Raw genomic sequence first — 13,705 nt, 5'->3', positions numbered from 1 at the left:
CAACAGATCGATCGACAAGTTAAAATAAATAAATAACAGATCGATCTTTATCGAAAAAAATAACAGATCGATCGAGCTCTATCTAAGTTTTCGGCTAACATAGACTTAGCAAAGGGAGCCTGCCTAGCTAATAGCTACTCATGTGACATCTGCAAGTGAGAATATAGGATGATGCATTCCTCGAACACAGAATCAGATCACGTGTGCCGGTAACTGTCCGTACTTACGGTATTGCATAGTGCCAGTGCAGCATTAGCTCACCGGGGAAATCAATGTTCTTACAGGAAGAGCACACAGGGAGCACCACATCGATCAACAGAAACATGAAGGAGCTCAAATGTAGTTCGGAAGTAAGTCAGCTATAGACCAGAACAATACCACCAAAAACTGAAACCGGGAAGTCGATTTTGAAGCAGGGTTTTGGAATTTGTCGAGGAAAAACAAAGCTCCGATTGAGAGTATGAAAAGCACTCCTTTGAACATGAATAAAAAAAGATGATGAAGTTCAGATGCTCAATTTCACCTGATGAAGGAGCTCAAATGAGGTTCGTCGGTAGTCAGCTACAGATCGATAAGGACCACCAAAAATTGAAACGCGGAACTCGAATTTGAATCAGGATTTCGTGGAGGAAAAGCAAAGCCCCGATGAGGTATGAAAAGCACTCCCTTGAACATAAATAACAAAAAACATGATTAAGTTCAGAGTTGCTCAATTTTACCTGATGATTTAGGTGTTTATGTGACGACCCAAGTTGTCACTGAGCATTTCATCATTACAAATCATTTGTTTGGGGTGAGAGAGGCTCGAACTCTCGACCTCAGGATCACTCGCAATAGCTATGAGACCTACGCGCTAGCCAACTGCGCCATCACCCCTTTGTGATGTTAAGGTGAAACAACCGTTAGTTTAATATGATTCTTGCTACTTGATTATCCTGTCAAATAATACTCTGGAAAAAAATAGATCATCCTGCTAAATTCTGTATACGTGCATTGCATATTTTGCATTAAGAGATTTGTGCAGCTTATATCATTCAGTAAAACTCCTTGGACAGCTGGATGAGAGATTTAAGCATTTAGACACAATAAACTGAATGCTTAGGTGTGCTGCTTTTGGCTCTTAATTAGGACCCCCAGAGGCCCAGATCGATTACTAACAGCTGGATTACATAGATTAACACAACTGAACTTTCTTCATACTGGAACTGGAACTCGCTGAGAAAAAACGATCATAACATTCGCAACAATTTGACACTGTCATAAGCTCATAGCTGACTGCTGCTTCTTGAATCTTGAGTTAAACAATGTCATTCGCAGGCATGCAGAAGAAGAAGACGGTGGTGGCGTGGTGGTTGAGAGTTCAGAGCGAGAGGCCGCCGGACTCGTCGTCGTCGTCGAGGGTGGAGGAGTAGACGGTGTAGAGGGACCAGATGAGGCCGAAGACGCCGAGCAGGATCCACCCCAGCAGGTTGTTGCTGAGACCTAAGCTCAGCCCGGTGCCCTCGGTCGACATCCGCTCGTCCACCAGCGCCATCGCCGGCGCCGCAGCCGTGGCCATGGCGGTGGCCGCGCCGAGCAGCGGCACGCCGCCCTTGATGACGGCCGGAATCGCCTCCTTGCCGTCCTTGGAGTAAGCGCACCTCAGCCTCTCGGCCCTGGTCACCTTCAGCTGGGGCAGCCCTGCAGTTTAGCAACAGCGTCTCAGCGTTAACAATTGAGCATGCTGCAGATGGCAGCAATTTGTAGATTTTTTTCATGACAAGATTACTTACCTAGGCCCAGCGACGGCCTGCCGGTGACGGCGACGGTGGCCGCGGCGGCGCTGATCGTTGCCATTGTAGACCTGAGCTCTGGATGGAGATGCAGCTGCTGAAGATTGCTTACCTAATGTGTAGGTGCAGATTGTTTGGCTGTCCAGCCCTGGCGCCTTATATGTTCTATCCTCATGTGCCCAATCGGCACTTGCCACCTGGACAGACACCACATGCAGGTTCCTACTGGCACAATAACCAGAGGTTTGCACGGTGAAACGAGGCTCCAGCCAGGCAAACCCCACCAAGTTGCATTGGTTGGCTTCAGGTTCAACACATCTCAGGAAAATAACCAGAGGATGCAGCAAGGCAAACGAAATGGGCATCAGCTACAGCCAAAAATAACAGATACTTTGCGTTAAATTTGTCTCAATAGTTCCAATAGTCATACGTACTAGAATTTTCACCACATACTTCTTCCACTACATTAGACATACTAGAAATTCGACCTCGGACAAAACAGATGATCACAAATCCAGGAAAAGCTTCGGCGTGGGCGGTGCCGCAGGATCCTTCACTTGAGAGGAATGAACCTTGAGGAGTGGGTGGCGCCGATACCGGGCCTTCCGTGCTTGACTGGCTTGTAGGTAAAGGAGAACTCGCCGAGGTAGTGGCCGATCATCTCAGGCTTGATCTCAATCTGGATGACGAATTTCCCATTGTACACTGAAATTATGCTGCCTATCATCTCTGGCACGATGATTATGTTGCGCAGATGAGTCCTCACAGCTTTTGGCTTCTCACCAGCAGGTGCCTCCCTTTTCTGTACATTTTCAGAAAACAAAGTATGAGCTTCAGATGCTATAATCTCAAACAAATTTTCAGTACAACAAAGTTAATGGTTCAAAACAACATTAAATTATGTATATTTTTGAAGCTGGATGTCACACAAATAACTTAGAGACGATGAAAACACGAAAACCTGCTACGGACCAAAGTATTCCCATAAATTTAAGCACACACAATTCTACCACTTTATCCAGATCACATCAGTCAATTCCAATCAAATAACGAGTACTCAAAAAAATTATATCATACAGTTCTAGTTTATGATTTTCTTTTCTTTCTACCCACATTAAGAAAATAGATGTGTCTCACAGTAATTAGATTATAAGGAATATATGTATATGTCAGTGGACTCTGAAAGATGCAAAACAGAGCACCCAGACTGTTAGCACTACTCACTATACAGATCTACTATCAGAGTGCTCCATGGTGGCCTAAAGATGATTTCTCCAACATCAAAAGTACCAGATCAAAAACTTAAGATCTGGAAGTTGATAACTGAACAAAAAATTGTAGGACATGGCCTAGACGATCTTTCTTTTCTGTAGCGTAATGAAAATATACTTCAGCCTATTTCAAACAGAAAAGTCAGCATCTTAGCATGTTCCACAAAAGCTTGCGAGCAATACCCCTCCAATGGCACAAATCAATACATTCAATGGGTTGCAGTATCAGTTGGCTGTTGGCATCTCAGACCACTAAAAGCAACGACATATCTGCTATAGTTATCCAAACACATTGCATGAACCCTCTGAATTCTACAAACCAGAACCAGGGTATGCTGCCAAAGCATCAGAAAATTAAGATTGAAGCTCATGCCTTACCCAACTTCACAATAGAGTTGAGTTTATTAGCAATAGAAATGTCAATAGTTTACCAAGAAAATCTCAATTTAACCATCCTTTTTTAGAGCCAATTTAAGCATCCTTGTGCCGCAAACAGTACATTTAACGAAAAGACTTAAATTCTTAATGCTGCAAACAGTACATGGCACAATTAAACCTACAGGGAGAAGGACAAACTCAAGTATTTTTTTTCCTACTTACCTCATCAATAATATCCAAAACAGTCACGAAATGAATCTATTGGACACTACAATGACCAGGATAGAACGAGTAATCCATCAAACCATGTACTGGGTGAAGTAGATATACCAAAAAAAAACAATCTTTTTTGGTCAGACAACTCCTAATTATACTACTTCATACACACATGATGATTGCCAAGTTAAAAATCGCATCCAGTCAAAGCTCGTCTAGAAATCATCTACTATTGTGGCGTGCTGGCACAAGTGCTGACCACAACGGCGGTTACAAAGTGCAGTAAATTCAGAAAACCCAGGAGCAGAGTTGCACTAAAAGTTACCGCCTTGCGCAGCTTCACCATGAGCGCCAAGGCCTTCCTGCTCAGCCCCCTCTTGTACCTACAGCAATCAGAAAAGCAAGTAACTTTTATCACTTCTTCCCTTCCATTCAAGCGATCTCGCTCGATCTAGCTAGATGCACGCGCGCGCGCCGCCGGGCTCTACATACTTTCTGCGGCCGCGGGCGTGGAGGAGCTGGACGAGGTCGTCGGTGGACATGTCGAGGAGAGCTTCGAGGTCCACGCCGCGGTAGGTGAACTTGCGGAACGTCCTCCTCTCCGGCTTCCCGGCAGCGGCTACCGCTGTCTCCGCACCGATGCCCGCCTGCAGTGCCACGAAGAAGCGCATGGATTAGCTCGGTGATAGGGGAATGCAGGAGGGGTTTGGGGGCGCGAGGCCGCGAGTTGGCCGCGGCTCGGCTCACCATGGCTGCTGCTGGTTGGGGGAGGGGAGGGCGGCCGGAGGAGAGGCGGTAGGGTTTCGGCGTCCTTGGCAGCAACGGAAGCGGCGGCGGTGGGGTTTTGGAGAAGGTGGCAGGTGGGAAATGTTGGGGGATGCTACATAGCAAGTAGGTCGGGGAATTATAAGTTTTTTTTTTTGGAAGACCGATATAGAAGATGGAGTCCTTCGCTAAAGTACTGTTGGACTATGTTTTGAAATTAGAATTTGTGTCCCCTCCACTCTTTTAAAGATTGCCTATATTATAGACTGAAGCCTTTTTCCCCTGGAGTCCTAGGGTTCTATCCTCCTGGTGGCGATCCCGCCGGCGAGTTCCAATCCGACCCCGCTCAATCGTCTCCGCCAGAATCTGAATCCCTCCCGGACACTACTGCGCTCGGGCTGATTAAGGGGGAGACTAGTTCTCCTACCCGGCCTTGGTTCGGTGGCTCTGGGGCGGGGTTTTGAGGGTTCCGACGGATCAGGCGGTGCTTCTTCAGATCGGAAGGCATCAGCGATGGATGCAAGATCGGCGACAAGTGGAGATAGCTCAAGGATGAAGGGTAAGGATCCGGTTAGTATTGATGTGATGTTGGAACAACTAGATCTGCAAGATGATGAGTTCAATGACTTGATCGTGGATGAAGACGATCGGGAAATCCAGGAGAGTGTCCAGTGGATGGCGGTTGCAAAAGTGCATACTGATAAGGCGTTCAGCCATGCTGCGTTCTTCGGTGAAATGAGGGCAGCATGGAATACAGCACAATCTGTAAAATTCAGATCAATTGGTGAAAATCTATTTACCATACAGGCAGAGATTGGGAGCGTATTGTGGAGTATGGCCCTTGGCTATTTCGCAACTGGGCAGTGTTGATTGAGCCATATGATGGCTTCTCAAGAGCTGAAGGTATAGAGCTGGCATTCATGGCAGTTTGGATTCAAATCCATGCTCTACCAGAGGGGTTCTGTAAGCTGAAAATTATTACCCAACTAGTGGAGCCTGCTGGTTTGCAAGTGATTGCGGTTAAAACTGATGGAATAAGAGGGAATTATGTCAGATTAAGGGTGAAATATGATGTATGAAATCCTCTATCCCGTGTGGTGTCGCTTATTAGAAATAATCAGAGGCAGCTGTTTATAGTTCGTTATGAAAAACTGGCGTTCTTCTGCCAAGCATGTGGACGGCTTGGCCATGGGTATAAAGAGTGTGGCAGGGGAGTATATGAAGAAAGAGATTTGAAGTTTAAGGAGTGGCTATATGCTGATAACCTGCCTCATACCAACCTTGGTAGTTCTTTTAATAGAAATCGTGGTGGAGGAAGGACGGGACGAGGAGGTCTTGGCAGGGGTGCAGGAAGGGGAATGTCCCAGGAGGTTGAGGAGGAGGATACTGATGAGCTAAAGGATACTGGTACAAGCCCAATAAAAAATAGAGATATTGTCCTGAGAGATCAGAGTTTAAATGGTCGGAAGAGACTTAACTTCGACAAAGATCCTGAGGCTGTAGTGATTGATGGTCAACTAGTGGTGGTTAACCCAACAGATGTTGGTATACGAGAAGAGACCGATGAGAACAGCTCCTCGTCGGTTGATAGTGAAGGAAATAAGAAAGCAAAAAAGGGTGGAGCTGAGAACAATAATCAATCGGGAAATTTGGCGGGCTCCCTCGAGGAGTGCCGCCAGTCCCAATGAGAATCCTATCTTTGAACTGCCGTGGCTTGGGGAGTGTTGCGGCAGTTCGGGCGCTCCGAGAAATTCAGGAGCGAAACAGCCCCCAGGTGATGTTTCTTTCGGAAACTCATCTGAATAAAGAGGGAGCAGAACGTCTACGAGCACAAACATACATGGAAGAGCTCATAGTTGTTGGGAGCGATGGCCGAAGTGGCGGCCTGGTCATGCTTTCGAAGAATGAGGTGAAGCTACAAGAGATCAACATTCATACCAATTACATAGATGTCCTAGTAGATGGCGATGATGATGAGACCAGATGGAGACTAACAGACATTTACGGTGAGCCGTCTTTGGAAAACAAATACAAAACCTAGGAACGGCTGAGGGAGCTTCATGGGATGATAGAGATGAGATGGCTAGTCATTGGAGACTGGAACGAGATCCTATATAGCCATGAAAAGGAGGGGGGGGCAATCCGAGACCCATGCAATATATGCAAGCTTTTCGGAACGCCCTTTCAGATTGTGGATTGGAGGACCTGGGCTACATTGGCGATACATTCACGTGGAGAAGAAAGAGGAGTAGACGTGCATCGGGTATGCGAGAGCGACTCGACCGTGCATGCGGTAATGAGACATGGGCTCAGCTATTCCCTTATGCATGCCTGTCCAATCAGGAGGGGCTAAGATCGGATCACCGACCGATCCTACTAGACACTGAGTATTACAAAGTTACTGCGATGTCAAGGAAAGAGAGAAGGAAAAGGTTTGAGGGTAAATGGTTGAAGGAGGAGGGCGTCGGCGAGGTAGTACAGACTGCATGGGAAGCAAGCTTAGTAAAGAATGGTGGCGACGTTGCCAAAGCAGTTGCCTCATTCCAGAAAGCTTTACACGCCTGGGATGCTACGGTCTTAAAAAAACCAAGAGCAAGGTTAAGGGCTTTGGCGAGAAAACTAGAGGAGGTTCTTAAAGGGGATTTGACAGAGGAAAATTCAAGAAGGCAGGAGGAATTAACGGAGGAAATAGAAAGGATCCTTGAGCAAGAGGAGATCTACAAGATGCAACGCAGCAGAGTTAACTGGTTGTCTCATGGCGATCGCAACTCGACATTTTTTCACAACTATGCAAAGGCTAGAAAGAAGAAGAACTTAATTGTCAAGCTAAGATATGATACTGGTGTGTGGAGAGAAGGAGACGCAATGATCAAACCGATCATCCATGACTATTTCTCACAGTTATTCTCTTCGGAGGTCGGAGATACTGACCCGAATTTTATTGAAAGGGTAAAACCCCGAGTAACTAATGAGATGAATGAAAGACTAGTTGCTCCTTTCTCGTAGGAAGAAATGAAGAAGGCTCTTTTTGCAATAGGAGATTTCAAAGCAACAGGGACGGATGGAATGCATGCTATCTTTTTCAAAAAAAAAATTGGCCTTTATTCTTATTCCGAAAGTGGAGAGCCCGGAGATGATTACCCAGTTCAGACCAATCAATTTATGTAACGTGCTATATAAGATAATCTCGAAGGTGCTCGCCAATAGGCTGAAAATTATCCTGCCTGAAATTATCAGTATAAGTCAGAGCGCCTTTGTCCCGGGTCGGTTGATTACTGACAATGTCCTGGTAGCTTATGAGTGTGTGCATGCTCTGAAGGGAAGAAGAGAAAGGAATAATGGCTATTGTGCTGTGAAGCTAGATATGCATAAAGCATATGAAAGAGTCGAGTGGGGTTTTCTGGGAGATATGATGAACATGTTGGGGATTTGTGGAGCAATGGACGAACCTGATTATGTCTTGTGTGACCACAGTCCAATATCGTGTTTGGTTTAATTCGGATGAGACGGAGGTCTTTACTCCGACAAGGGGGTTGCGGCAGGGAGACCCACTCTCGCCGTATCTATTTCTGCTTTGTGCTGAGGGTCTCTCAAGCTTGTTAACACATGAAGAAGAGAGCGGTGGCATTAAAGGAGTCAGAGTGTGTCGCGGGGCACCGTCGGTATCTCACCTTTTATTTGTCGATGATTCACTGATTCTAATGAAGGCGGATGCGCCTAATGTTGCGGCTGTTCGGAGGGTGTTAGACTTGTATTGTGCCAGTTCTGGACAATTGGTGAGCGACCCAAAGTCAAGTATTTATTTTAGCCCCAATACAAGAGAAGAGAATAAGTTGGCTGTATGCACAGCCCTGCACATTGAGGCGGAGGCTTTAACAGAAAAATATCTTGGTCTTACATCACATGTAGGAGTTGATCGTTCGGATTGTTTCCAACATCTGGTGGACCGGGTTTTCAAGATCATCAGTGGATGGAATATGAAAAACCTCTCAATGGGTGGGAAAGAGATACTACTGAAGGCAGTGGCTCAAGCAATTCCATCTTATGCTATGTCTGTTTTTAAATTGCCAAAAGGAATTTGCAAGGCCATTGCAGCTGCTATTGCTCGATACTGGTGGGGTGAAAAGGATGGGAAGAAGGCGATGTACTGTACTCATGGTGGAAAATGTGTACGCCGAAGAAACAAGGGGGTATGGGCTTTCGTGACCTACATTGTTTTAATTTGGCTATGTTAGCCAAGCAGATTTGGAGACTAGTAGAGGCCCCTGATTCATTATGTGCTCAAATACTACGAGCAAAATATTACCCTTCAGGTGATCTATTGCACGCTGAGTTCAAAAAAAGGTGCATCCTTCACCTGGCAGAGTCTGATGGCGGGCATGAATACTTTTAAGAGGGGTTGTATATGGAGAGTAGGTATTGGCTCAAATATTAACATATGGCAAAATCCATGGTTGCCAAACAGCCCAAATGGAAGAGTGCTATCTAGGCAAAACGGTGTTATCCTTGACAAAGTGGAAGATCTTATAGACCCAGGTACGGGATCCTGGGACGAGCAACTGTTGCATGACATCTTCTATCCAATTGATGTGATGAGAATTCAGTCTATTCCTCTGTCGCCACTGGCGGATGAGGATTCTATAGCATGGCAAGGTACAAAGAATGGCATGTTTTCGGTAAAATCAGCATAACATATGGAATGGCTGCACCAATATGGAAGTAGAGTGAGGAGAAGAGATGAATCCGGAAATTCTGAGATAAATCCAGTCTGGGATATCTGTTGGAAGTTAGCAGTACCTGCAAAGGTGAAAATATTTACTTGGAGAGCTCTACATGGAATTATACCGTGTATGTGCGTTTTAGCAAATAGACACCTAGGTGACAATGCCCTGTATGTGACTGGGGAGCGGAAGATATTGCTCATTTACTGTTCAAGTGTGATCGAGCAAAGGAAATTTGGGAGGCTTTGGGTATGTGGAATAGTATTCAAGAAACAGTTGAGGAGGACCGATGTGGTAGTCTCATCCTGGAGATGCTACTTCGATCCAAGCAACCAGATACTAATCAATTTGGAGGATTACAGAGGAAAGAAGTGATCGCCATAGCGGCCTGGTTCATCTGGTGGCGTCGCAGAGAACTAAAGCACAAAGGAGCAGCGCCATCTCCCAGCTGAATGGCGCTATCTATAAAGGCAATGGTGGCAAACTGTAACCAAGCAAGAACAAATAAGAATGGGATGATTAAAAAAGGCTGGACTAAAACCCCGGGAGGTAAACTTAAATTGAACACAGATGCGGCAGTGGATCTGGCAACGAGAAGGGCCTCAACGGGGTGTATTATCAGAGACTCTCAAGGTCAGTTCCTGGCGGCATGCAGAGTAGAAATTGAAGGGGTCATTGACGTTCCTACTGCAGAGGCTCAAGCGGTAAGGGATGGATTACGACTCGCTGAACGCATTATGATTGTTGAGACAAATTGTCTAGAGGTGGTCAATTATTATAATTTCCCTATGGAGAATAGGATTGTTGGCGTGGCTTACTTGGATGAGTGCAAGACCATGATGGTTGGCTTCAATGAAGCATCTATATCTCACTGCTCAAGGGAAGAAAATAAAGCGGCACATCAATTAGCTAGGTTGACAGATGATCCAAATTGTAACTTTTGGCTTGAGATCCCGCCTTTTTTCTTGTATCCACAGCTGGTGGATGATGTAACCATACTTTGATTGGGGACAGCAAGTTCTTGACGCACTCTTTTCCTTCCAGGGTACCGAAGGGGACTGAAAGCTTGATGTCTACTCACGCTTCTTTTCCTGTAGACAGTGTTGGGCCTCCAAGAGCAGAGGTTTGTAGAACAGCAGCAAGTTTTCCCTTAAGTGGATCACCCAAGGTTTATCGAACTCGGGGAGGAAGAGGTCAAAGGTATCCCTCTCAAGCAACCCTGCGATCACAATACAAGAAGTCTCTTGTGTCCCCAACACACCCAATACACTTGTCAGATGTATAGGTGCACTAGTTCGGCGAAGAGACAGTGAAATACAATTAATATGGATGAATATGAGTGGTAATAGCAATCTGAATAAAATATGGCAGCAAGCAAACATGCAGTGGAACAGTAAACAAACAGTGACAACGGCGCCAGAAAATACTTGCTGGCGTGTGCTGTCCACAACTGGCGCGTAGTTGACGTGGGAGGTTTAATGGCGGTTGACGGGCTTGATGAAGTGTCTTGATTCGTCCCCGGCAACGGCGCCAGAAAATAGCTTGATGTCTACGCCCCCTCCTTTTCCTGAAGACAGTGTTGGGCCTCCAAGAGCAGAGGTTTGTAGGACAGCAGCAAGTTTTCCCTTAAGTGGATCACCCAAGGTTTATCGAACTCAGGGAGGAAGAGGTCAAAGATATCCCTCTCATGCAACCCTGCAACCACAAAGCAAGAAGTCTCTTGTGTCTCCAACACACCTAATAGGTGTACTAGTTCGGCGAAGAGATAGTGAAATACAGGTGGTATGAATATATATGAGCAATGGCAATGGCACCAGAAAAGTGCTTTGCCCAGGACAGTAAACAAGCAGTAGTAACGCAGCAGTAGTAACACAGTAAAACAGTAAACAAGCAGCGATAGCAGTATTTAGGAACAAGGCCTAGGGATTAGACTTTCACTAGTGGACACTCTCAACTTTGATCACATAACAGAATAGATAAATGCATACTCTACACTCTTGTTGGATGATGAACACATTGCGTAGGATTACACGAATCCTCAATGCCAGAGTTAACAAGCTCCACAATTCAATGTTCATATTTAAATAACCTTAGAGTGCATGAAAGATCAATTCGACTAAACCAAGTACTAACATAGCATGCACACTGTCACCTTCATGCTAAGAAAGGAGGAATAGATCATCTCAATACTATCATAGCAATAGTTAACTTTGTAATCTACAAGAGATCATAATCATAGCCTACGCCAAGTACTAACACGGATGCACACACTGTCACCATTACACCGTGCAGGAGGAATAAAACTACTTTAATAACATCACTAGAGTAGCACATAGATAAATTGTGATACAAAACACATTGCAATCATAAAGAGATATAAATAAGCACTTCACTATGCCATTCATAACAGTGAATAAGTATTCTGTGAAATATAGCCTAAGAGACCCACACGGTGCACACACTGTCACCTTTACACACGTGGGACAAGGAGTCTCCGGAGATCACATAAGTAAAATTCACTTGACTAGCATAATGACATCTAGATTACAAGCATCATCATATGAATCTCAATCATGTAAGGCAGCTCATGAGATTATTGTATTGAAGTACATAGGAGAGAGATGAACCACATAGCTACCGGTACAGCCCCGAGCCTCGATGGAGAACTACTCCCTCCTCATGGGAGCAGCAGCGGTGATGAAGATGGCGGTGGAGATGGCAGCGGTGTCGATGGAGAAGCTTTCCGGGGGCACTTCCCCGTTTCGGCGGCGTGCCAGAACAGAGACTCCTGTCCCCCAGATCTTGGCTTCGCGATGGCGGCGGCTCTGGAAGGTTTCTGTGGGTTTCGTCGAACGTGATAGGGTTTTCGCGACGGAGGCTTTAAATAGGCGGAAGGGCAGCCTCGGAGGGGGCCTGGGACCACCACACCATAGGGCGGCGCGGCCCCCCTCTAGCCGCGCCAGGGTGTAGTGTGGGGCCTCCAGGGATTCCCTCTGGCGGCTCTCGGGTGTTCTGGATGCTTCCGGGCAAAATAGGAACCTGGGCGTTGATTTCGTCCAATTTCGAGAATATTTCGTTACTAGGATTTCTGAAACCAAAAACAGCAGAAAACAGGAACTGGCACTTCGGCACCTTGTTAATAGGTTAGTTCCAGAAAATGCACGAATATGACATAAAGTGTGCATAAAACATGTAGATAACATCAATAATGTGGCATGGAACATAAGAAATTATCGATACGTCGGAGACGTATCAGTATCCCCAAGCTTAGTTCTGCTCGTCCCGAGCAGGTAAAACAATAACAAAGATAATTTCTGGAGTGACATGCCATCATAACCTTGATCATACTATTGTAAACACATGTAATGAATGCAGCAATCCAAGACAATGGTAATGACATGAGTAAACAAATGAATCATATAGCAAAGACTTTTCATGAATAGTACTTCAAGACAAACATCAATAAGTCTTGCATAAGAGTTAACTCATAAAGCAATAATTCAAAGTAAAGGTATTGAAGCAACACAAAGGAAGATTAAGTTTCAGCGGTTGCTTTCAACTTATAACATGTATATCTCATGGATATTGTCAACATAGAGTAATATAATAAGTGCAATATGCAAGTATGTAGGAATCAATGCACAGTTCACACAAGTGTTTGCTTCTTGAGGTGGAGAGAAATAGGTGAACTGACTCAACAATGAAAGTAAAAGAATGGTCCTCCATAGAGGAAAAGCATCGATTGCTATATTTGTGCTAGAGCTTTGATTTTGAAAACATGAAACAATTTTGTCAACGGTAGTAATAAAGCATATGTATCATGTAAATTATATCTTACAAGTTGCAAGCCTCATGCATAGTATACTAATAGTGCCCGCACCTTGTCCTAATTAGCTTGGACTACCGGATCATCGCAATGCACATGTTTTAACCAAGTGTCACAAAGGGGTACCTCTATGCCTTTGTACAAAGGTCTAAGGAGAAAGCTCGCATTGGATTTCTCGCTATTGATTATTCTCAACTTAGACATCCATACCGGGACAACATAGACAACAGATAATGGACTCCTCTTTTATGCATAAGCATGTAACAACAATTAATTTTCTCATATGAGATTGAGGATATTGTCCAAAACTGAAACTTCCACCATGGATCATGGCTTTAGTTAGCGGCCCAATGTTCTTCTCTAACAATATGCATGCTTAACCATAAGGTGGTAGATCTCTCTTACTTCAGACAAGACGAACATGCATAGCAACTCACATGATATTCAACAAAGAATAGTTGATGGCGTCCCCAGGAACATGGTTATCGCACAACAAGCAACTTAATAAGAGATAAAGTGCATAAGTACATATTCAATACCACAATAGTTTTTAAGCTATTTGTCCCATGAGCTATATATTGTAAAGGTGAATGATGGAATTTTAAAGGTAGCACTCAAGCAATTTACTTTGGAATGGCGGAGAAATACCATGTAGTAGGTAGGTATGGTGGACACAAATGGCATAGTGGTTGGCTCAAGTATTTTGGATGCATGAGAAGTATTCCCTCTCGATACAAGGTTTAGGCTAGCAAGGTT

At 44.9% G+C, this 13,705-nt stretch overlaps 2 protein-coding genes and 1 non-coding gene across 3 annotated transcripts; all 3 read right to left on the bottom strand.

Annotated features, from left to right (window-relative positions):
* Nucleotides 1–789: 789 nt before the first annotated feature.
* On the bottom strand, nt 790–876 carry TRNAM-CAU (transfer RNA methionine (anticodon CAU)). The gene is given in 2 exon segments: nt 790–825; nt 839–876. It is a non-coding gene; the product is annotated as a tRNA-Met (tRNA).
* Nucleotides 877–1,091: 215 nt separating this feature from the next.
* LOC127327250 (photosystem II reaction center W protein, chloroplastic) lies at nt 1,092–1,930 on the bottom strand. Its single transcript, XM_051354025.2, has 2 exons — nt 1,773–1,930; nt 1,092–1,680 (listed from the first exon to the last, which is right to left on the bottom strand). Exons 1-2 carry the CDS (start codon nt 1,834–1,836, stop codon nt 1,361–1,363), a joined length of 384 nt encoding a protein of 127 aa, XP_051209985.1. The 5' UTR covers nt 1,837–1,930; the 3' UTR covers nt 1,092–1,360.
* Nucleotides 1,931–2,141: 211 nt separating this feature from the next.
* Nucleotides 2,142–4,531, bottom strand: LOC127327248 (small ribosomal subunit protein uS19-like). The gene is made up of 4 exons (XM_051354024.2): nt 4,385–4,531; nt 4,130–4,284; nt 3,963–4,020; nt 2,142–2,574 (listed from the first exon to the last, which is right to left on the bottom strand). Exons 1-4 carry the CDS (start codon nt 4,385–4,387, stop codon nt 2,326–2,328), a joined length of 465 nt encoding a protein of 154 aa, XP_051209984.1. The 5' UTR covers nt 4,388–4,531; the 3' UTR covers nt 2,142–2,325.
* Nucleotides 4,532–13,705: the final 9,174 nt, after the last annotated feature.

Source organism: Lolium perenne, chromosome 1 (assembly GCF_019359855.2).
Source record: "Lolium perenne isolate Kyuss_39 chromosome 1, Kyuss_2.0, whole genome shotgun sequence".
Taxonomy (NCBI): domain Eukaryota; kingdom Viridiplantae; phylum Streptophyta; class Magnoliopsida; order Poales; family Poaceae; genus Lolium; species Lolium perenne.
This window is presented reverse-complemented; position numbering and strand designations above follow the sequence as displayed.